Source organism: Pecten maximus, chromosome 12, assembly GCF_902652985.1.
Source record: "Pecten maximus chromosome 12, xPecMax1.1, whole genome shotgun sequence".
Taxonomy (NCBI): domain Eukaryota; kingdom Metazoa; phylum Mollusca; class Bivalvia; order Pectinida; family Pectinidae; genus Pecten; species Pecten maximus.
In genome coordinates, this window is record NC_047026.1 from 31,405,427 (window position 1) to 31,430,411 (window position 24,985).

General features: G+C 34.9%; 2 protein-coding genes across 3 annotated transcripts; one reads left to right on the top strand and one right to left on the bottom strand.

The window, feature by feature from the left end:
• The first annotated feature begins 291 nt into the window (after window positions 1–291).
• On the top strand, window positions 292–24,781 carry LOC117339207 (beta-1,4-galactosyltransferase 4-like). 2 transcript variants are annotated; one of them, XM_033900675.1, is made up of 7 exons: window positions 292–808; window positions 16,980–17,563; window positions 19,088–19,320; window positions 19,996–20,183; window positions 20,954–21,076; window positions 21,573–21,668; window positions 22,306–24,781. In XM_033900675.1, the coding sequence occupies exons 2-7, from the start codon at window positions 17,155–17,157 to the stop codon at window positions 22,925–22,927; spliced, it is 1,671 nt and encodes a 556-aa protein (XP_033756566.1). In that variant the 5' UTR covers window positions 292–808; window positions 16,980–17,154; the 3' UTR covers window positions 22,928–24,781. The 2 variants fall into 2 exon arrangements, with proteins under 2 accessions (XP_033756566.1, XP_033756565.1); XM_033900674.1 differs by lacking the exon at window positions 292–808 and adding an exon at window positions 9,133–9,230.
• LOC117339208 lies at window positions 1,295–6,402 on the bottom strand. The gene is made up of 3 exons (XM_033900676.1): window positions 6,044–6,402; window positions 4,750–4,961; window positions 1,295–1,497 (listed from the first exon to the last, which is right to left on the bottom strand). The coding sequence occupies exons 1-3, from the start codon at window positions 6,172–6,174 to the stop codon at window positions 1,376–1,378; spliced, it is 465 nt and encodes a 154-aa protein (XP_033756567.1). The 5' UTR covers window positions 6,175–6,402; the 3' UTR covers window positions 1,295–1,375.
• Window positions 24,782–24,985: the final 204 nt, after the last annotated feature.

Sequence of the window (24,985 nt, forward strand, 5' to 3'; positions counted from 1 at the left end):
CAATACAATTTCTCAGTCCTTACATTTGATATTAAAGGCCACAACTTCAATTAATAATATGATACCATACCCTTTTGTTTGGTATGTGTGTCACAGATGTGTACTTTTTGTATACACTAATACATACGCTGACAGATATATGTGTACATTTGGTACGTTCTCTAATACATTTGGTACGTGTAACACACTTATGCATACGCTCACAGACATATGTGTACATTTGGTAGTGTAACACACCGTAATACATACGTGACTAAAACATGATTTAATGTGTTATCAATAAACATGGGTCGATATCTACTTGATTCTGGTCATTTTAGGGACAAGATGTAGCTCGATGTTACTTAAATGTGCTGTTTCGGGCACATAGATACCGATACATTTAAGGATTGATTGTCAATTTTGTTGCTTGCATGGACTGATGAAGGGAAGTGAACCTCGTGCAAATGAAAAAGGTTACGCCGGCAAAAAAGTGATTCGTCTCTCAGAACAGAAGCACGCGACCCAAAATCTTCAACGGGAAATGAAGTGATCTGAGTTTACTATGTTCATTGAGGCGGAGCGAAGTGAAAATGTAAATATTATACTTGAGTCAGTGATGGGCACCCCGGGTTTTCAGTGCTGAGCGTCCAACAGGGAAAAAATCAGTACAGTGTACTATTTTTAGTGACACAGTTACCTTTCGGGGACACAATCCATAGCTTTTTTTAAAAAGGTAGTGCCGAGGGAGATATTCAGAAGTGACAGGAAAGAAGCGACAAAGATCAATTCGTGCAAGGTGTCCTTACACAAACACGACTATATACAGGTATTTATAGATCACGATTATCACGATTTTTGTGTGTGTGACAGTTGTGTGAGGAATACACACACGTGTGGTGATTGTACGATTCTTTGTGTTGGTACATTCCTTTGTTAGTGTAGTAGTACGTGAGTGCATGATGGTGTAACAATTATTACAAACCATTAGTGCATACATTATAAAACATGGGTACAGGTGCTTGTCTCAAACGTGTGACTTATCGAAACGATATGGTGATGTCACCAACAATTTTATTTAGCTTTTAATCAGAATAAAATGTATACAGACATACAGAGCATCTTTAAAATTCCATGTAATGTAACTAACTCTAATGTTTCAAATTAAAGAGTGTATAGATATGATGTCAAGACACCAAACTGGTCATTTGTAGATCTGTGTTGGCCTGATTGATCTCATTGACCATGCTTGATTTTGTATATATTTTTAGTTGTAAACTAATACCCATGGAAAATACAACTCGTACCTAGAACATGCTATGACAAATGTTTAATACAACATCATTATATGACATCAGGAATGATTTAAGATCAATTTTGTCTGTAGACATTGCTGTTAACGTGGGATCTTAACCACTGTATACAGCAAACTGGCCATATAGTGAAGTTCCTGTGGGGCGACCCACTTTAGGTCTACTCGGCCGTCAACTGCTGGCACGCAAACTGCAAAATGTGGTTCTGAAACAAACCGATACACTCTTTGAGAATTTTGTCTCCTGAAACAATTCTACGTCAAAAAGTATTCTCGGGACACAAACCCAGATTAACTATATACCACTAGAATATGTGTACAAACTGTTGTCTCGTTAAACATGATAACTTCACAATAATTCAAACCCAAAATTGTCAATACTGAGTTGTGTGGAGACTGAAAAATAAATAAAAGGACAATAAGACCAGGTGTTCCGAAAGAGTAAGCGTATTCTGCTTCATCAACAACACTCGCCATACAAATATAGGTCACGACGACACCCGCCATACAAATCTAGGTCACGACAACACCCGCCATACATATCTAGGTCACAACAACACCCGCCATACAAATCTAGGTCACGACGACACCCGTCATACAAATCTAGGTCACGACGACACCTGCCATACAGATCTATGTCACGACGACACCCGCCATACAAATCTAAGTCACGACGACACCCGCCATACAGATCTAGGTCACGCAGACACCCGCCATACAAATCTAGGTCACGACGACACCCGCCATACAAATCTAGGTCACGACGACACCCGCCATACAGATCTAGGTCACGACGACACCCGCCATATAGATCTAGGTTACGACGACACCCGCCATACAGATCTCGGTCACGACGACACCCGCCATACAAATCTAGGTCACGACAGCACCCGCCGTACAAATCTAGGTCAGATACGGGTTAAAACAATTCTCAAATGAAATTATTATCAAACTTCTTTGCAATGTTTTATTATACACAATAATCTTTGAATAATGCAATAACTAATAGGCTCTATATTTCAAGGAACATATTAAGTTTGATGTACCAACGAATATATTACTATATACAAATGTAGTGAAGATATGAAAACTACCGCTTATTTATCAACAGATATATTATTATATTTTTAATATATATTAAAATTACCTCTAATATACATGTACCAACGAAAATATCATTACATACAAATGTAGTTTAAATTTGAAAATTATCACTGATTTACACACAGATATGATATCATACAATATTAAATGAAAATTAACACTAATATACCAACGAAGATATTACAATATACAAATTAAGTTTAAATATGAAAATTACCGCTGATTTACAAACAGACGTATTATTATTATACATGTAATATAAAAATGAAAATTAACTCTGATATACCAACGAAGATATTACAATATACAAATGTAATTTAAATATGAAAATAACCGCTGATTTTCCAACAAATTTAATATTTTATAACATAAATATGAAAATTACTACTGATTTACAAACAGACATATTATTATATAATATAAAATAAAAATCAACACCGAAATAAAAGCAAAGATATTACAATACACAAATGTAGTTTAAATATGAAAATTACTTCTTATTTACTAACAGATATATTATTATATATCTATAAAAATTAAAATCAACTCTGATGTGCCACCAGATATATTACTTTATAATATCAATATTATAATAAACTGTGATGTACCAATAAGTAAAATTTATAAAGGTACATTATCAAATAGACATATGGTAAATTGGTCGAGTTTCGACGATTCCATTATTGTATTAGTAAAATGGGTATTGGGTCTATTTACCAAGCGTGTGTTGGTGACATGGTACAGACGCGAGCGTATACTTGGTATGTTGACTACATCATTCGGAATTTAGGCGGACACAAAATCAAACATCAGAAAACCCATATAACCACGCACAATTAGCAATGTACACGTATGTAACTGGTACCGTGAACAGGTTCAGTGTGGCGTGATTGTGTCGAATCGCCGACCTCAAAATGTAAAGGTTTTAAACTGACATTTTAATACGACATTTTTTTATAGGTTGTTTTCCATGATGAATTGTTAGTAGCAATCTGAAAATGGCCTTTTTATAATTATGTTATGATAGAATTATTTTATCATCATATAATGTTTGTTATGATAGTTATATTATGATGGTCTTTTCATGCTATTCTTATGATGATGTGATGCTTTAATTTTGTTGGAATTTGATTTTGAGCATTAGAATTATGGAGTTATTCGTCGGTCAAAATTTGTTTTCTCCAGATATTATAGATCCATTGGGTCGTTAAAAACACCTTAAGGTTCGGTTAAACTAAAATTTAGTGTTGATAGATAAAGACGTTCACGAATTACGAGGCCTGACTGTGAGTCTCATATTGAAGGAGGTACTCAAGGATATTCTGTTTACGTCCTACTATTCTCTGACTATACAGGGTTAATATCGATGAGGTAGCACTCTAAATTAAAGAAGACAAGCAGCTTTTGCAAAATGGATAAAATTGGTTAGAGTATGGGTTGGGGTGAAAGAGTCTGTCATTGCCAATGCTGCCATTCACGATTGTGGCTTTAAATTGATTGGGCATCCGCCTTATTCACCTAATCTCGCTCAATCAAACTTTCATCTATTTCCAAAACTGAAAACAGCTATTTCAGGCACCCTAACACTAACCTTTACCCTTACATGCAGTGGATGCCTTTCTGAACATCCAAGAAAAGGGGTTTTATAAAAGTGGCAATGAGGTCCTTAAACACCGCTGGCAAAAGTGTATAGATACTGAAGGGGATTATGTTGAAAAATAACACAATATATCCGACAAAATTCAAACCCTTCAATATGAGGCTCACAACTTATCAATCAGCCCTCGTAGCAACTTAACAACTTAAGAGAACATTCAATCAATCTTCGAAATTCTCATGCATTCGTCTTTTTTCCTCATTTGTGATTGATAAACCTATAGGTATGCTAATAAGCTTGACGACAAATGTTTTAGTAATGAAATGCACATTTATACTGTTTGAGAAAATTCGTTGGTGATTAGCATGGCAAAATACAGCTTATCGTTAATCGTTTCTTAGCTTTCCTGCCGTCGGTGTCAATAACCTGATCTCATTGAACTTAACAATAATATTAGATAACACTTGATATCTTCAATTAAATATACATTTTATCAATTAGATACAAATTGTTTAAGCTAACTATACATTGTATGAATTAAATATACATTTTATAAATTAGATATACATTGTATTTATTAGATACAAATTGTTTAAGCTAACTATACATTGTATGAATTAAATATACATTTTATAAATTAGATATACATTGTATAGATTAGATACACATTGTTTTAGTTAAATATACATTATATGAATTAAATATACATTTTATTAATTAGATATAATTAGATATACATTGTTTAAACAAGACATACCACCATTGCTTGGAAGTCCTCTTTCGGTGTTTCTCGTTATGTCGAAAATGAACATTCCATCCGTAGCTCTCTCTTGTACACAGACCCACATAGTTCTGTTATGGGGGTTCCGGGGCTGGAAGTGGATGATCATATTTCCTGTTGGATAGTGCCAGGTCATACTACCCTTCTTACAAATACCGGGTATGGTATGGTTTGTGGGCGAGTCCAAGCTGAAAGAGTGTGTTTCAACGCTGTTATACTACATGATAATACCTGATTGACCTAATTATGTACCTACAAAGAACGGACATAATTTGATAAAGAAGACATTAAATTTTCACTGTATTAGATTTAGTCAGGCATCTTGAAATACAGAAGAAACACGTTAATGCAAATGGCTATTTATTTCTCTGTTAATTATCGCATTTTAATATAAACGTCTTTAATCTATTCATTTTTGGTATTCCTTTGTAAAGATTTTGTTAAAATGATTCTTATATTTTTTTCGAGAAATGTCAATTGAGGTTTTATGTCCAAATCCTATCGGATATATCTATACCAAAACATGTTTAAGCAAAAACGTCTATGAATTACGTCTATAAATAATATATTCATCACATTACAACTACGACAGGAAATTCAAATCTTTATCTTGGGATCACCAACACATAGTGCATATGATACACTGTGCTAATTATTTGATATATAACATAGTAACACAATTAACTGATAATTGTCAAAAGAAGATGTTTTTGATTTTGCACTAGCGCTTTCACTCTATTAGATCTAGTGCAAAATGTAACGGCTTCTTTTGTCAATTACCAGTTTTATATATATTTTACTTGCATCTCATCAACTTCAACATTTCATAATTTTCTGTTGTTGTTAAAGTAAACGTTTCAAATCATATCCATACTCTTCAGTTGTGTTCGCAAAATGTCGGCAATTTTTTTAAAGCTTGTTAAACAGAATGACTGTAATAATATATAAGTGGTCTTTTGTAAAAAAGGTTATCTACTAAAAATAATATAATATTATTTAACCTATCAGAAATTTAGTCTTATATATCGACGGAGAACCCTTAAAGGTCAATTTATTTGATTGCTGAAATCACAGGACCAATATTTCTTATTAACTACACTGTATGAAGACAGAAACTCACAAATATCAATAACGGTTACTTAATGAAATCAATTATCGGAACGGTTTCTCTACAGTATCTGACGCGTTACTTTAGAATTAAAAAAACCCCAGTGAAATGCTACGGTTAGAAATAGTTCTCGGAGAAGATTAGACAGAACTGTCCCCATACCTTACTGCGGACTGTCTGTAACATCTTGAACGTCCACGATATCCTGCTTCCACTGTATATAAAGATGTGATTGTTACAAACACACAAATAACAACTATACTTTGACACCCCATTTCGGTCAGGTATTCCATACATGTGTGTAACCTCTTTAAGCTTGCTTCTGGAAACAACTATCACATCGGTAGAAGTAAACAACAATCCAGTCCTGACGTGGCACTGACTTAAATCTGAGTATGATTTCTTTTTAAACAGCTTTAGGTCATTAAACTGTGTGAATAATCCGTTTTGGTATTAAGCCGAAATTGAATTATGTTCCTCAAGAGATGCGTAACACCTGCTTACAATGAAAATATTCACCTACGGGGAAATAATTTACTTATTTTCCAACTTAATATAAATCTTAATTGCACAGATTTATATAATAATGAAAAGTCATAAAAAATAACATATTTGTAAACAACAAAGTAAGGAAATGCATTAATCCATCCCGCAAAAACGTCAATACCATACTTTTATTGTTTGTGAAAAAGACGAAGCTAAAAATCTGTTAGAAAAATCATCAGATTGTCTACATACCGATAATCAATTTAAAAAAAAATAGGCGATCATGTGAACGGATTATGTAGTAAAACAGCACACAAAGACCGGATGACCATAAACATTGACCACATCATAAGACAACCTTTGTGATGTGATGTCGTATGACTGAAACGGGAACGACTGCTGTATAGATAAAGTGTTAGAAATATTTAAAGAATGTGGAGAGAAAGCATCATGAATATTTTCCATGATTAAATGAAGGCTATATTTCATTCCAAATATATCAAAATTCTCTGGCATCAGAAATTGCATATGAAGACCAGCTGCTACAAGATAATTACACCGTAAATAATGGTTAAAGCTCAAGTTCATGTTCAGCTTGAATACGAACAAGGGATACATATTTTTCTCTGTTACATAATGCAATTATTCGAGTACTCCTCCCCCCCCCCCCCCCCCCAAAAAAAAACCAGTACATAGCTCACATGCCATTTCGATCAATTTAGCTAAACATTCAGATTATGTACCAATTATTTAAGTATTTTGCAACAAACCTAAAGAAATCAATGCAAGATTGCCAGGTTTAAAGTATCAAAGACATTAAAGATGAAATCAAGATGATAGTAGTATGATGTAGTAGGAAAAGACAATTGTATTACTTTATACTGCTTCAATTTACATTAAACGGAATATATAGTGTGAACTTCTTCAGATTCTGTATCCAGACCCTTCATTTGTCTCCTAAACAGAAGATATAGTATAAACTACCCTAGATTCTGTATCTAGGCCCATCATTACTCTCCTAAACAGAATATATAGTATAAACTACACTAGATTCTGTATCTGGGCCCATCATTACTCTCCTAAACAGAATATATAGTATAAACTACACTAGATTATGTATCTAGGCCCATCATTACTCTCCTAAACAGAATATATAGTATAAACTACACTAGATTCTGTATCTGGGACCATCATTACTCTCCTAAACACAAGATATAGAATCAACTACCCTAGATTCTGTATCTGGGACCACCATTACTCTCCTAAACAGAAGATATAGTATCAACTACCCTAGATTCTGTATCTGGGACCACCATTACTCTCCTAAACAGAAGATATAGAATCAACTACCCTAGATTCTGTATCTGGGACCACCATTACTCTCCTAAACAGAAGATATAGTATCAACTACCCTAGATTCTGTATCTGGGCCCATCATTACTCTCCTAAACAGAGGATATAGTATAAACTACACTAGATTATGTATCTGGGCCCATCATTACTCTCCTAAACAGAGGATATAGTATAAACTACCCTAGATTATGTATCTGGGCCCATCATTACTCTCCTAAACAGAATATATAGTATAAACTACCCTAGATTCTGTATCTGGGCCCATCATTACTCTCCTAAACAGAAGATATAGTATCAACTACCCTAGATTCTGTATCTGGGTCAATCATTACTCTCCGAAACAGAAGATATAGTATCAACTACCCTAGATTCTGTATCTGGGCCCATCATTACTCTCCTAAACAGAAGATATAGTATAAACTACCCTAGATTATGTATCTGGGTCCATCATTACTCTCCTAAACAGAATATATAGTATAAACTACCCTAAATTCTCTATCTGGGCCCATAATTAGTCTCCTAATAGAAGATATAGTATAAACTACACTAGATTATGTATCTACCTCCTTTATTAGTCCCCTAACAGAGGATATAGTATCAACCACCTTAGATTCTGTATCTAGATCCTTTATTAGTCTCCTAACAGAGGATATAGTATAAACTACCCTAGATTCTGTATCTGGGCCCATCATTAGTCCCCTAAACAGAATATATAGTATAAACTACCCTAGATTCTGTATCTGGGCCCATCATTACTCTCCTAAACAGAGGATATAGTATAAACTACCCTAGATTCTGTATCTGGGCCCATCATTACTCTCCTAAACAGAAGATAAAGTATAAACTACCCTAGATTCTGTATCTGGGCCCATCATTACTCTCCTAAACAGAGGATATAGTATAAACTACACTAGATTATGTATCTGGGCCCATCATTACTCTCCTAAACAGAAGATATAGTATAAACTACCCTAGATTATGTATCTGGGCCCATCATTACTCTCCTAAACAGAAGATATAGTGTAAACCACCCTAGATTCTATATCTAGGCCTTTCACCATCTTCTGTTATTGTTCGGTACTGGGATGAAACACTCGACGGGTGTGGTTCCACAGCGATTCTGCTTTGCTTTGTTCTATAATTAATGTCTTTTCACGACCCGAATGAGCTCTCTTCCTGGAATACATCTGTTACGCACCTGTACACAATCTGTGTTTTTATACACTGTTGTTAACAACGCTGTTATTTGTTAATGACTTCAAAATATTCGTCTGAAACACACCCGATTACTGTGACAGTAGCTATTTATATCTAGATATAGAGAATCGCCAGTGCTAGGGCACTTAAATGTCACTGACTGACTATTTTTGTTCAATTGCGCATGACTTCTGGAAAAAACAGACCGTAATGACGTTCTCGGCGTGGTGAGGAAGTATCTCCTGTACATGTTACACAGGTGTGTCAGGTCTGGTACACTATCCCATTATATCTTTGGTTTACTGAGGGTAAGGTAAGTATGTAGTTACCGATATGATGATCCAATTCTAATACAATACATTTACATGCTAAATTAAGCAGGCTGCTTCAGAACACATACATTGCCCAGGTGTGTGTTATGAAGCAAATCGTAAACGGATGTGTCAGGGCACAGGGGCTTGGCACGATTTTCCAAATGATAGTCTATATATATATGTATATAGTATCAAGGGTAGTAACTACAAAGAGGGGAAAGACCAACGTATTTAAAAAAAAAATAATTTGTCGTATTCTGCGGGTCAAAAATCTTAGTGACACATACATTACCTTAAGGGAAATGTTTTATCTTTCCAATGAGTGTTCGATGAACAAAATTGGCCAAGTATTATCCAAGTTATGACCTGACGAATTCGGAAATAAATGCTGAAATGGCTAGGTCGGAATCTCCCTGTCCGGTTGAATAGTCGCCTGGCCTCTAATGGGTACCTCAATAACCATTCAGAAATCGAAAAATCGACGCTTGCAGCGGTATACAGTAACCATAACTATGTCTATATAGGATGTCGGTTGGTTATGTTATCCGCCATGTGCCGTATCCAATTCCATATTACATCACCGAGCTTACCGTCTTCAAAAAGAACGGCCATCTTTCCCTTCATTCGGAACGCTTCTTGGCTGTACGACCACTGTGACGACATAAACAAAGTCACGAAAGGTTAGGGAAAGATGGCCGTTCTTTTTGAAGACGGTAAGCTCGGTGATGTAATATGGAATTGGCTACGGCCAAGCCCCTGTGTGTCAGGGGATGTGTATTCAAGGGAACTTTGAGGGAGCAATCATTATTTGTATCTGGTAACATTTACTTTTCTATATACTACTGAATGCAACACGCACTCATAAACTGCAGGTGAAGTTTTTCATTCAGAATTTACTTTTCAAATCAATATTTTGTAAGTTGACATGCACCGTAGCAGAACGTACAGCTTTAAAAGGTAGATAAAACTTGCTTTTTAGTTGGTCACATAAAAACTGACTGCATTATATTCTGAATACACTATAGTCCGAAGGCCCATTAATCCTAAGGCCTAATAGTCCGCGAGCCCGATAGTCCAAAGTTCCAAGTGTTCGTAGGCCCAATAGTCCGAAGGCCCTAAAGTCCGAAGGCCGATAGTCTGAAAGCCCGATAGTCCGAAAATAGGTAATATTGTAGAGTGGATAAAAAGTGATATGCATGTATGAAATAATTCCCGTTGAGTATAACATGTGTATCACGATTATGGCAGAATATATTTATACGAGAAAATGGAATTAGATACCGAAAAGAAAAACATCTTGTGTCAAAAAGGGAGGAGATCAGAAGTATAATCTTCTATGTTGTGTCCTTGCAAACGTTACGTTTGACAAGACGGTGCGATTCTGAATGGCCTGGTCAACGCAATTTTAGCGTTTTCAGATAAAAAAAAAACTGCATTCAAAATTTGATAGTGATTAATTATGCATGTTTGTTAACATTTGCAGTTTTTACATAATTACTAAAATCGATGTCCATTAGTAGGTTGTTTATGCAGGCGCGCAATGTATCGATTCCAGGGTGGACCACGAACGCAAAATATAATCTCTTTTGGCTTTTTCACCTTCCCGTCGTCTAACTTCTTCGGATATCTGCTTTTCCTTTTCTCCGAGTAATGCTGGCTATTTTGGAGATTGCGGATAGTTCCAAAAAGCGCTCTCTTCGTTCAAGAATTCGTTTTCCTATTCGTGAAACAATTGTTAAATGTCGCCCTCGGTTATTCCGCATACCCCCTAAATTTTCTGTATTGTTGACTTATCCGCTTCCAATCTTGCCCTGCCTTCTTGTTGCTTTGCAGTTCCTAATACCATTAAATTATTCTCTCGCCTTTCCTTTTTCCTAATTTTGATATGATCTAGTCCCTGCTTGGGGCATTGGCTCCTTTGACTTTTGGTTTTGCGATTTCCTCCTTGACTATATAATATAGCTGACCTTTAAAACCACATATTTGTTTCGAGTTTGATGATAGCTTTACACCTGTATTCTTTCTCCTTATCGATTAATTTTGTCTTTTTCTACGACCACCCGACAGGGACCGCAAAACCACAATGCATCCGATTTTCTCATCATTTCGATATTTTAATCCGTTTTGCATGTAGGCTGTTGCCGTTATAACATACTTTACATTGTTGTTCTTCTAACTCCAGTGGCGTCTTTGATTATCTGCTCTTCTGATATTTCAGTCATGTTGAAGTCCCGTTTTGATATTGCAAAAAAAAAGGTTTTTGTAATGTATAACGAAACAAAATGGCAATTTTAAGCAAGACGGTATTTGAAAAATTTCAGACTTCTAATGTAAGAAGATTTGTTTTTAGAAGAATTTCAAACATTGGTCCATTTGATGGTAATTTTGAAAAGTTCTGTTTCTTGAATTTTGTGCGAGGCTCACATTTTTCGAATTCACTGTTTTCACTAAAACCATCTTTGCGTCTGGATTTTGAATATTTCAAATCCATTTTTGCTGTAAAGCTTTGTAATGTTCAATGCAATGAAAATAGTGAACAACAAAGTGGGACATTACACAGGTTTTGTATTTTATTTGCACATTTTAATGTTACTGGAGCACTTAAAATGATCTTCCTAAAATCCTGAAAAATAACAAATATTAGTTCAGGACAAAAAAGGAAGCACACTGACCCTACATGTTTGTATCACTCTTAGAAAGAAAAAAAAACTTTTCCCATTTGATCTACAAAATACCTTGAAAAGTTTGTCAGCAGAACTGTTTATATCAAGCGCTTAATTTAGCAACAAATAGTGAAAATGGGGTATTTTATGCTACAAAATTTCGGGGTAGGGCTACCATTACTTGCAATTCTGATGAAGAATAATTGACTCGATCAATTTAACTTCTAAAAAGAATATGCTTGTTTTGTCAATTCCAAGATCATTCATACATATCTGAATATACATATTTTTGGAACTTTGTTTCTAGACAAAAGCTACTATACTCTCAAATGTTCACATACTGATAAAAAAAACATCACTAGATCAATTCTGATTATGTTCTAGCGTTCTCATCACGTCAGATAAACGTATGGAAATGCTAAAAAAGTTGAATGCTCCCATAGCTACAGAGCTCCTAAAACATACAACATGGATCAATATTTACCTATTTTCGGACTTTGGGAGCTTCGGACTAAAGGGCATTCGGAATATAAGGGTGTCGGTTATATACATAATTGATGATTAAAATGTAAAACAAATGAGTATTTAATTAAGAGTTGTGATAGAAAGGCCAACGTGTCAGTAGATTTGAAGACGTCGAGAGTGTCCGAGAGTGTCAACAGAAACGAAAGACTGAAGAAGCAAGTTCCATTGTGGTAGTTTTTAGATAGAGAACGTATTTATAGCAATGCGTGCATTGTTGTGTTTAAAGGAATATAATTATGGTCTACTTGCTTAATCACGCTCAAGTCTACAGGGATGAGAGTTTTTCTGGATGGAAAGCGACGTGATTGTGAACTACTAGAAGTCAGGGTTGAAGTCTTAGTGGTGTACACGGACTAGTATAAACCGTCTCATGTCCGTACCAGAGCTGGTATTAAGATAGTTCTTATCAATACATATGACTTCTCGACATCGCCTTTTTTCTGTCCTGTTGATTTTGCAGGTGTTTTATGGATGAGAGAATAATTTACCTTGGTAATAACTAGAGTTTTGTAGGTATTGTCTTAGAATTGCTAGGATTTTACTTTCATTTTGTAACGCAGGAATAATTGATTTGCCGTTCATATTATAGGGTTGATAAGGTTGTCCTATAGGTGATTTAAGAGAGATAGTATGACTACATAGTTTGTAGATAGGTATTGATATGATAACGTTGATGGAGATTTATAATTTGGTTTCGTTTGGTATTGAACTGTTAACCTTCAATCAACAGCTATGGCCAGATATGGACAGGTTGTTACATAGAAAATGTCTCATGATTGATGTACACGTGGCAATATCCCAAGCGCGGCTGCATTAGGATCATATTGGGTTTTTTCCGTATCAGAACTTCTGCATACGATGATTATCAAGAAAAAGACGGAAGGTACTGCATTTTTTTGTTCGGCCATTTTGATGACGGACCTAAAGGTTATATCTATTTAAGTCAGTAATCATAAACACTAAAAACAGTAATACTGTTCAGAATATGAAAAAAAATATATACATCATAAGTTATATTTTCTTCCCTACATCAATATTATTTATGGAGGATTTATTTGCTTAAGTTATATGTCATGTCAAATGTGGTTAAAAACAACAGAGAATACCGACATAATAACGAAACAGTAACTATAACACAAAAATAACAGAGAATACCGACATAATAAGGAAACCGTAACTATAACACAAAAATAACAGAGAATATCGACATAATAACGAAATAGTAACTATGACACAAAAATAACAGAGATTACCGACATAATAAGGAAACCGTAATTCTTACTCAAAATCGATAAAAAGAATATGAACAAAGATATAGATTTGAATGGAGACCATTGAGAATGTACAGGAAGAATAAGACCTGGTGTTCTGGGAGAGTAGGCATCTTCTTAGTCATCGACTACAGCCGCCATACAAGATGACAGAATGCTAATACCAAACTTGATTTACCTAAAGATGAGGTCATAGTTCACTATCCCAAACTAATGCTCATAAATGTGTTATATAAGGAATAACTTCATGTACAACAAAGACATTTTTCAGTTTTTCAGACAAATGTTGTAACTATGGAATATATATTAGCCAATTTTAACAGAAAAACAATACAAGATGTCTATTCTTACAGTTCACTGCTTGACAGCTCCTCATTAGAATGATTTTTTTATGAATCAAATCATATACGTGTCGCGACCCAGTGAGCGGGGAAACTGGGCATTGACAGCAACAAAAGAAATAACATAATTAAATCGGGAATAAAGACATTATCCCTGACAAAAGTTATCTAAGCTAGGGTGATCGTATGGCATATTGGTAACGCACTTGTCTTTCATCCAGACAAACGGAATTCGATTCCTCGATCAGACATGAAAATGTATGGGGTTCCCTGCCTGACCACGTGAATTTTCTCCGGGTCTATTTTATTCCTATTTGATTTCAGAATATTTTATTGTCGAAATGGTACAGACAAAGGGAATTGGGCAACAGGACAAGCCTATAAAAGCCCTCTCCTGATGATATATATATACAACATAATGTACATACCAAAAATAAATATGAATGCTATAACTAATAACTGCAAAGTAAAACAGTACATTTACAGAATGAGGTGCTTCCATAATTCATTACATATAGACTCATTAATTAATACCATTAAGGATCACTTCAGAGTTCAAAAATATATTGCTACTGGTAAAGGTGTATCAGCCAAGGAAAGGTTTGATTTAGAGTGGAGTAAGTGGCAAAAATTAATAAATTTGTCTTAAGAATTTTTTTTTTTTTCCCTTTTTTTTTTTTTTTCCCCACCATATATATTTTTAATTCTACCAATTTGTTCTTGTAATATGTCTCTGTAGTACAGTTGTAGTTGTTACAGTATATATATAAAAGTCAACCTTGACATGGTCAAACAACTCTCCTAGCCTACCTCCCACCCTATTTCTCCATCTGTTTCTGTTGCATATTTGTTCTTTTTCTCAACAATTTCTTTTTTTTTTTCCTTTTTGACTAAGTCTTCACTATCTTTACTTTTTTTCTGTGTCTGTCTGTCAGTCTGTCTAGTATTGTATGTATGTGTGTGTATAACTGCAAAGAGATTCCAATACATGTATATTACTAAATTCAAGCGGGAAATTGCATTATGATATTGACTGATCATACTTTGTAATCACTTAAAAAAATAGCAACAGACAAAAAACAGTCCATTCACAATCAATAGCCTGTGCTATATTCATAAAAGTGAAGAAAAAACAGTTATGATAAATTTACAATTTCCAGTATTGAGTCAAGAAAATCGTCTGGTATCGACAATGAATCTCTGAACCAAGTCAAGAACGGATTTGTTTAAAATAATATCCACATCAAAAGAACCAAATAAAAATAATTGTGTATTCTGCAACATATAATCACTCAGAGCAGCTACAGAGTTGAAAAGGGATTGCCTTTCAATTTTATAAAGAGGACAGTTTAGAAAGAAGTGAGAACAATCTTCAACTGGATAGCCACAGTTGCAGGCAGGGGTATCTTTTAAATGAGAATTAAATAAATCTGCATTTAGATTACTCACAGAATTTCTTAACAGACATAAAATTATATTAATGTTTCGATCTCCACCGTTTTTAAAAATAGTAGTACATTGTGTATCACGATCTAAGTCAAGATGTTGTAAGAATTCACGCTTTAATGTATTTAAAGAGGACATTGAGGGAAACAGACAAGTTGGATTGTTCCATTCAGACATGATTTTAGGGGAAAAGCTTGTATTATAAAGGTTTGTTCTAGCCTGAGGCACATCAAAAAGTCTATTATGACGTAATGGGTAAGCAATATTATTTGTGTTCATATAAGGTAAAATAGATTCACTAAAATGAGCAGGGCATAATTTATTAAAAATCTTATAAAACAGAATATGTTGATGAAGATGTCGACGCTTAGAAAGTAGAATAAGACCAGATTCTCTGTACAAAATAGCATGACTTGTTCCCCGTCTCAAACCAGTAATGATGCGTATAGCCTCGAGTTGCATCGACTCTAGCAGCTCACACTCTCTTTCAGTACAATTTGGCCAAACTACGTCGGCATATTCTAATATAGGGCGAATGAATGTTGTATAAATTAGAAGCAATGAGTGTCTGTCAATTTTATATTTTACCATTCGGAGAATATTTATTCTTTTATAAGCTTTTTCATGATTGTTAAATACTAAACCAAGATGATTATGAGTACGAACATTATTCCTATGTAGATTACAGCAAGCAGTATATGAGTGCAATTTTTATTAGAACATTAAATAGTTTTTTTTCTGTATATATAAACGTCAAACCAAAACCAACTTGACCGGACGGACGAGCACACACTCCATACCATAAAAACGAGAGGGGTTATCATGGAAAAGATTAGGATGAAATGGCAAAAAGCCCTACATAAAGGGATATTCGAAAGTATATTGAGGATATATCCTGAACACATAAGAAAAACGTCGTGGACTAAATTGACAAAAATTGAGAAGCATTGTGTATCGGAAAAGATTGGAGGATATTAAGATTTGGAAACTCATTTGTGTGAATAACAGAAAAAGCGACAACCCAAGCTCGTAGGTATTGGAGCGGAAACACTCCGTGTCATTAATCTATAAATCGGCAATCACAGATCGCATTCAACATGTTCCATCGCAAATGGGGAATCCCTCTTCATAAATAAAATTATTTATGGCAACCGGATATAATGGCCATCCTTGCTTAGCTACTCCAACTTCCTTTACCTGATTTACTATATATATATGATGTTTTATTATGTTCTAATCATTGAAAGAAAATAGAAGGGACATTTGATTTAATCAGCAAGGTTGTGTTCTAAATCTGTCTACAACAAAAATTGGGGTGTTATTGAAGACCGGGCTTGCAGCTGTCATAATACCCTTTATAGGCTAGTTCATCCTGTACTTGCCTAAAGATTTAAAGTGATACCGGATGTTTGCGATGTCGAGATACCTACCTAATGTTACATCAGACACATGATTTTTGTGATACCTACCCAATTTACTTCAAATGTGTTTTGTTCTTTCAGATTGACGGTCTGAAGGCAGTAATGGGAAACGGCACCAAACTAATAAGACAGTTATCAGTGATTCGGAACAGTGACGATGAAGAATTATGTAATACACAGTGAGGTGGACCGATACATAACAGGCAAAGTGATTTCTGATTAATGTGAAATGATACGATAAAAGCACACCCTCAAAATGTGCGTTAGGTGCATCAAGAGTTGGGTCAATGTTAGTGCAGGGATATTTTGGAAAAGACTGTTAACAGTTCTACTATGTGAAGCAGCATTAGTTCTTGTGTTCATCCAATATACAACTAGTCAACGGAAGACGCCAGCGTTACAAAGCACTAGCAGAATGCCTCTACGAGAGTTATGGCACCATGGAAATAAGGCATCAAATAATAACTCAGAGGCCTTGGATATCAACTCCGTCAGAGAGGCAACACATATCAGCTCCGTCAGAGAGGCAACACATATCAGCTCCGTCAACTTTACCTCGTATAACAACACCATCAAACTGGCATCGAACAATAGCTCAACTAGTCTGCAATTAAACTACACCATGTCGGATCTCCCTCCATGTCCCCTGATTCCACCTGGTCTGAGTAAGTCATGCTACCAAACCGTCATACCTATCTATCAACAAAGTTTCATATCCTGTCATAACGAGAGACAACAATCAGTACGTTCGTTATAAACATTTGCCACTCGTAGTCACAATACATAGACTTTTGTTCCAGCATTTCAATACTAAATCATTGGTTGGTAGTATTTTAACTTACTCGCAGATAATGTTGTCATTTCTCACATACTTCACAGGGTGTTCCCGTGATTACTAGGGTTGGAATTAATAGAATATTTCATCCACTTGGGAGGAGACCGCGGAATCCCCTTCCGAGAGTGGAAGATTTGCTGTTTGCCATCTTAAGTATCTTACACCGATAGTTGAGATTCCCCGTCTTATTTCCATGGGGATGAATGATTATTTACAACAAAGATAGATAAACTCAAAACAGTTTTTTATTCAAATCTTCACTCATATGCTTTTTGTTTCTGATGTCAACACGTCAGCTTAACGACTTTTCTTTACAATGTAGGAAGATCTTAATACATGGATATAACCTTTACATTGAGTCAGAATAACAAAAGAGACGACCAGTTTGTATTTAAGTTAGTTGGGTATATTCTTCGCCATATTGGCCGGTTGACACAGTTGTAACACACTGGCCTTTCACCAAAACGTGGCTTATTTATTTAAAATAAATAACGTTTACATTTCTAAATTCAAAAATACCCAAATATATATCACAACCTGTCAGTATACATTTTTGCGTTCAGGTGTAACGATTTTGGTGTATATCATTACAAGTTGTCATAACTTCAAAACAAAATCCATTTAAAACGTAACGCGATTGAAATACAAACATGGACTTCCATGGAAAACCCATTGTCATATTCTTTGTTTTATATTTAGTGTTTGCATATTAATTACATCCCGGTAAAATGTTGAACGTAGTTAACCGTTTGTATTATAGAAGCTTTATTTAGATTTTCAAAAACTGCCTAGAATTGTTGTCATGTTCAATAACACTGTTGTAAACAGTGACCCTATAGATGTTTTGCTTGAACACTACACTGCATCTTTTAGTGTATTTGCAAGCCTAAACAACGAGTAAATGTCATGTGAATTTTTTTTACTAAGACTACATGTATATACAAACATTGATGAAATTGCATAGTTTGAAATATATATTCTGGAATGGCAGATCGATACTCATCGACGGAGCTAGAAGAAACAATTTAGATTAGGATAATATTACTTTTGATTGATGTACGTCAAAACGAGTATTTGTCATTGTTGTCTGTATAGTTATGTAAGAGGAATGGTTTTGTTCAGAGCAAGTACCTGTCGAAGAATGTATCAGAATATATATCAAGATAACTATTAGCTGAACAGTTTTGTAGAAAATTACTATCATGTTCTACAAGTATGTTCTACGGGTCTGGTTAATGTTTTGTATGTCTATGTATCCGAAATGCAAATGATTCAAAAAGTGGCAATATAATAATGTATTAATGTGACTTTCTCGTTTAGCATAAGACTTCCTCTTAATCTATCTTATTTTTAGATGGGAAACTATCGGTGGATACGACGGATTATAACGAGACAGACCTAGCTTTGAGATTACCTGAGGTGAAGTTTGGTGGAATATACCAACCTGCTTCATGTGCTGCACGAAGCAAAGTGGCGATAATAATTCCATACCGAAACCGGGCCACACATTTAAAGATACTTCTTAACAACCTCCATCCTTTGCTTCAGAAGCAGCAGCTTGATTATGGCATTTTTGTCATCGAATTGGTAAAGATATGGTGTTCTCATATAAGGTGTTGTTTGAATTATATATATTACTTGCGAATGGACCAACATTACAACTTTATCGCCATAAACCATAGCTCACTGATATTATAGTCTCACTTCTCGTACGAAGACCTCATGTTAGAATAATTGAATATGAACTCTTACCTTCGGTATCTTTACACTTTATCTTTATCGTCCATGTGGTGGAATAGTTTTATTTATTTATTCATTTAAATCGGCCTCCAAGTTTTCCCTATCAAAACTTCATTGAACTGATTATTGATGTCGTTTTCTGTAAAGTTGGAATAATTGTTAAATTCATATATAAATTCTTGTGATACCTATATACAACATCCATAGTCTTTGTATACATAATTTGTTCAAGACTAGCAAACTCCATCATGGTATCACGTTCCTTGTAGATAACAATGGACGTTTGTGCATACATGATTTGTCATAGATTCGCAAAACGCTAACCTTCCTGGAACTTTTGGTGTTAACTTTCTTGTACCTTTTAGGGTATCCATGCAAGATGATATTTTTCAAGAATTGCGATTTCGTTTATATGCTGTTTTTCTCTTATTGTTCTTTCTATTTGGAGTTTACATTGTTGATATCATAGTATTGTTAATGACAACGATCAGGTATAGTTCTTGTTCATTGTTCATTTCAAAGGAGTCGTCTGTTAAATTCAACAAAGCAGTGGTTATGAACATAGGATTTCTTGAGGTGGCAAAGAAGCATGGCTACCATTGCTTTATCTTCCATGACGTGGACCTTATCCCGGAAAATGATAATAACATGTACTCATGTCCAGATAATCCCAGACACATGTCTGTAGCCATCGACAAATTCGACTACGAGTGAGTAACACTATCCTTTCTTTATACATGTACTTGGCTTTTCATGGAAAATATTAATTTCACCACAATTATAAACACACTAATTAGACTGAATGGAAAGGGGTCGGAGTCTAAATAATATTGCTGTTCCGGGCCATATGGTGGTGACTTACAATCATTTTTCCTGCATGTATATTGCAAAAATAACTTCATATTGATAATAAAAAGATATAGTGCGGCTCTCAAAAAACAAGGACTCTATGTGAACATGAGGAGAAGGAAACAAAATGCTAGATAGGAAAAAGGGCAAATTTATAGATATATAAGAGGTCCAACTTGGGCTGCATTGGTGGAGTTAATGTCGTCAAAGTCGACGATAAAGAATATACTCACCTCTTACGATACCATGCAGTGATATAAAGGAAGGTTCTACATTATCCGCAGTAAACATCGGCAGAAACGATCCTGCACAGGGAAAGTCAATAATAAGTCGCCTTCTAAAACATAAAGCGAAGTTTCCTTTCCCTTGATCGCTTTTATGTTACGTACATCAATCATATTAATTAAAGAGGTTGCCATTTAACGAATATCGCATAATTGATAAATGGAAAATACTTACCCTGATTTTAATGGCAGTATTTATGTAAAAATGTGTCGATGAGATTATATTATGTTTGTGACCTCTATGAAATTATACGTTTTGAACGTTACTATGAACCCAAAACTCTGTTACTTTACAATTTATTTTACCTTGTGTATTATTTTACCCTGTGCATTACTATTTACGATAGATTACCATATGTGAAACTGTTCGGAGGGGTAACGGCAATGCGGAAGGAACATTTTGAAGCAGTGAATGGCTACTCTAACAAGTATTTTGGATGGGGCGGTGAAGACGATGATATGTATGAAAGGTAAGCCTTCATTGATTATATACTGAGGTATGTGTATAAAACAATTTTTTTTAATGAACTAACAAAATCTGAGTACCCACCTTAGGTCGTACTAAAACTCTATTCGAAAGCATTCGAGATGATACATGGCATTTGATTGGTCAACAATAATTTCATATTACCTCTACAGGTTTCACATTAGTATATGGAGCCCTGATAGAGATTGAAATGATGTCATTAACCATGATTAACCTGGATTTGTCAAAAAAATAATAATGATGCCAGAAACAATAGCCTGACACGAAAAGTGTTCCACCGTCATAAATAATTTGCAAGTAGAACATTTCTGGAACAAAAAGCAGAGACATAACAAAACATTTTTTGATTGAATGAAGTTAATTAGTTTCATAAGTACGGTAGTACATCGAACGAGGTTGGAATCTTGCGACAATATAATAATGGTGCCCAGTACTAATAAGTCCCTGTATACTTTACATGTTTACTGTTTATTCTAAAGGATTCGGGCGGTGGGTCTAGCAGTGACTAGGTTTACTTCTGACGTGAGCGCCTACCAGATGTTGCCTCATCATCAGGATGAGAAGAACGAAGACAGGTAAGGAAAGGAGACGTGCAGGAATAGTGGTTGTACTCATTTTCATTGATGCCCAATATATCACTAAAATTCTTAATTAGTTATATCAGTGTCTCCAAGGCAAACACGGAATCTACGACAGTTTTTAGTAGTGATATGATATGATATTTCAATTTAGCAATTTTCAATGCAACGTTTTGAATAAACATTTATAAAAGTGATCATCGGATATTGTAACCAGTTACTTCAAACGTACATAAATTAAGCGGTAATCATATTTTAGTAACTTTGGAGCTGGAAGCATTCCGCTAAATTATGATTGCGCTTATTGCAGTTTCTGCATAATGTTTCTATGGCAAGTATTGTTGTTGTACCTATTCATCACTGTATTAACCTTTTTAAAAATTCGGATTTGCTCTAACATTTGAGTGCGCCAAATTTATTCCGGTTACCGTGACAGTCGATGGAAATGACATTATTGAACAATAGACTATCAACTTACAATCTAACGCGAACAGCACCAGAGCACATATTATTTACAACAGAATGAAATTGACACTGAATAACAACAGCACTATTCCTGCTGTTCCATAGCCTAAATTGCCTTGGATCCTCATTTGTCGTCTTATTTTGTTAGAAATGCACTATTATGTTGTAGGCATCGACTCCTAGAGATGGGCAGTAACCGATGGAAAGGGGATGGACTTAATACTATTAAGTATAAGGTGCTGCAGACTGTCCAGAAACGTCTGTATACGAGTATTCTAGCGACTATTGACCCGAACGACAAACCCTTTCGGATGTGGACAATCAAACCACGTGTTAACCAACCAGTCCGCTTCTTTGATGACGATGTTGACAAACAGTTGAAAGAAAAGGCAATGGTAATACTAAACACCGGTCATCTTGACCAACGCCTGTATTACATGCTAAAGGTAGAATTCCTTGTGTTAAATACTCCCATGGTTACCACAGACATTGTTTCTGATATTTTAAGAAAGATTTTACCTCATTTCAGCTTTTCTGCAGACATGATACAAAGAGTAAACGATTTCCAGAATAAGCAGAAATTTGCAAATATAGACATGAAACATGTTTCTACTTTTAATAAACATAAAACGGATTTCCTTTCAAATATGAAATTAAGCTTTATTGTAAATAATTTCAATGAAAACATGAAAAGAATGCAACAAGCAGTTCTAGAAGGACAGAGTCTGAAAAAAATGCTGAAACATCCGTCTAAAAAATTCCCTGCGGCATCCAACCGCGGTATAGTGTGACGACATGACATGGGTTGGTCTCAATTACCTAAAGTTTTAGGCTACCACACATTGAATTTCTGCTCTAAAAGTTTTCCATAAAAGAAATACAGAGGGTGACAAATCATTTATTAATTACGAAAAATTGATACTACAAGATCATGAAATGAACTTACTCATATATACCAAATACATATATAAAAATATCACTTTGATAAAACATAAAATAATAAGCCAATGTGGGGTTAACCAAATAAAAACCGCCACATTGAAATGTCTTCCCCACAGAACATTGAGTGTTTGTTGTACATTTTTGTTTGTTATGAATTGTTGAGCTACCTGTTTCTTGTTTGTAGTCTGGTAGTTTTAATGGACGGGTACCTTCACAGTTCTGGGTAGGCCCTCTTTTTCTTCAAAGATATCTCTTATTGGCGTTAGATAATTCAAAGAAACTTTGATGCCTGTAGTAAACTGCAGAGGATTTATTTTTGATTTCAAGTTGAGATATAAACATATTTTGCCTTCTGTAGGGAAGACATTTCAATATCTTTTTGGGGGCTAACCCCACATGGCTTATTATTTTATGTTTGACCAAACTTACTTTATGCATAGGAAACACTATACAAGAATAATTTCATATTTTACATTTTTATTCCTTGAGGTTTCGTGAGGGTTATGCCCCTTGATATAATTAATTTATTGCCCATTTATTTCATGGTAGTTATGTCCCTTGGCGTTAGACCAATGGGCCCCTGATTTATCAGGTCCCAAGACCCTGCGGCCATCCTCATCATTATGCAGCCATCTCTAAAATTTGCAGCATCAGCTTTTGAGTGTCCAACATTTAGCCAAGAAAAAATACTTAAATTTAGAACTCCCACCTTCTGCCTCCCTTTGACTTATTATTTAATATCTTATCAAAGTGATATTTTAGGTGTATTTGGTATATGAGTTGTGTTATTGTGTTATGTCATAATCATTTGGCGGTTTTTATTTGGTTAACCCCACATTCGCTTTTTATTTAATGTTTGATCAAAGTGATATTTTACATATGTATTTGGTATATACGAGTAATTCAGCTCATAATCCTGTATTATTACTTTTTCGTAATTAATAAATGTTTTTTTTTAACCCTCTGTGAGGGTGGCCTTATTCATTCAATACAGTTGTTGAGTTGTTTCCTGTAAGTGTGTAGATGCATAAAAGGAATTATGTGACTATTTATGTGAATCACAATCGACTGGAGAGCAGAGATATTGTGAATATTTGGTCAATAATTAAAACAAATCCATACATTTCCCAATTTAATGAGAATCGTTAATAATCGTTAATGTTTAGGTAAATCGAAAGTGTGTAGGATTTTGTGTTTGTGTTCATTCCATTGACTTATCCTATACATATGGAGATCGAGTTGATGTTAATATATGTCTTCAGTCCTAATGTTATCCTATACATATGTCAGTAGAGTGAGTTTATATCATAGTAACATCTGTCTACATTACACTAATGCTATCCTATACACGTGTCTACATTACACTAATGCTATCCTATACAATATGTCAGTAGAGAGAGTTTATGCCATAGTTACATCTGTCTACATTACACGAATGCTATCCTATACATATGTCTACATTACACTAATGATATCATATACATATGTCGGTAGAGCAAGTTTATATCATAGTTACATCTGTCTACATTACACTAATGCTATCATATACATACAGTTGGGAGCAAACTAAACTTGGTAGTCTAGTGCACTTCAGTGCACTACAAAAGTTAACTCCAGTTAACATCGTAGTGCACCTGAGTTTACATCGTAGTGCACTTGAGTTCACATCGTAGTGCACCGGAGTTAACATCGTAGTGCACTAGAGTTAACACTGTAGTGCACTGGAGTGAACATCGTAGTGCACTTGAGTTCACATCGTAGTGCACTAGAGTCAATACATACAAAGTATTTGATATACAATGCATAATCTCTTGAACATATAAATGTTTCATTAAAACAAAATTTCTCAAATATATATACAGGGACTAGTCCATGTATATTGTGTGTGTTCATGATGGTGTGTACAT

Excerpts from the sequence above, each read along its gene's own strand:
- LOC117339208 (XM_033900676.1), bottom strand. The coding sequence starts at position 6,174 with ATGGAATACCTGACCGAAATGGGGTGTCAAAGTATAGTTGTTATTTGT. Across the intron at positions 4,962-6,043 it reads TACAGACAGTCCGCAGTAAG|CTTGGACTCGCCCACAAACC; the intron begins GTATGGGGACAG and ends ACACTCTTTCAG. Across the intron at positions 1,498-4,749 it reads AGGACTTCCAAGCAATGGTG|AACCACATTTTGCAGTTTGC; the intron begins GTATGTCTTGTT and ends GGTTTGTTTCAG.
- LOC117339207 (XM_033900675.1), top strand. The coding sequence starts at position 17,155 with ATGTGCGTTAGGTGCATCAAGAGTTGGGTCAATGTTAGTGCAGGGATA. Across the intron at positions 19,321-19,995 it reads GCATTTTTGTCATCGAATTG|GAGTCGTCTGTTAAATTCAA; the intron begins GTAAAGATATGG and ends TTCATTTCAAAG. Across the intron at positions 20,184-20,953 it reads ATCGACAAATTCGACTACGA|ATTACCATATGTGAAACTGT; the intron begins GTGAGTAACACT and ends TATTTACGATAG.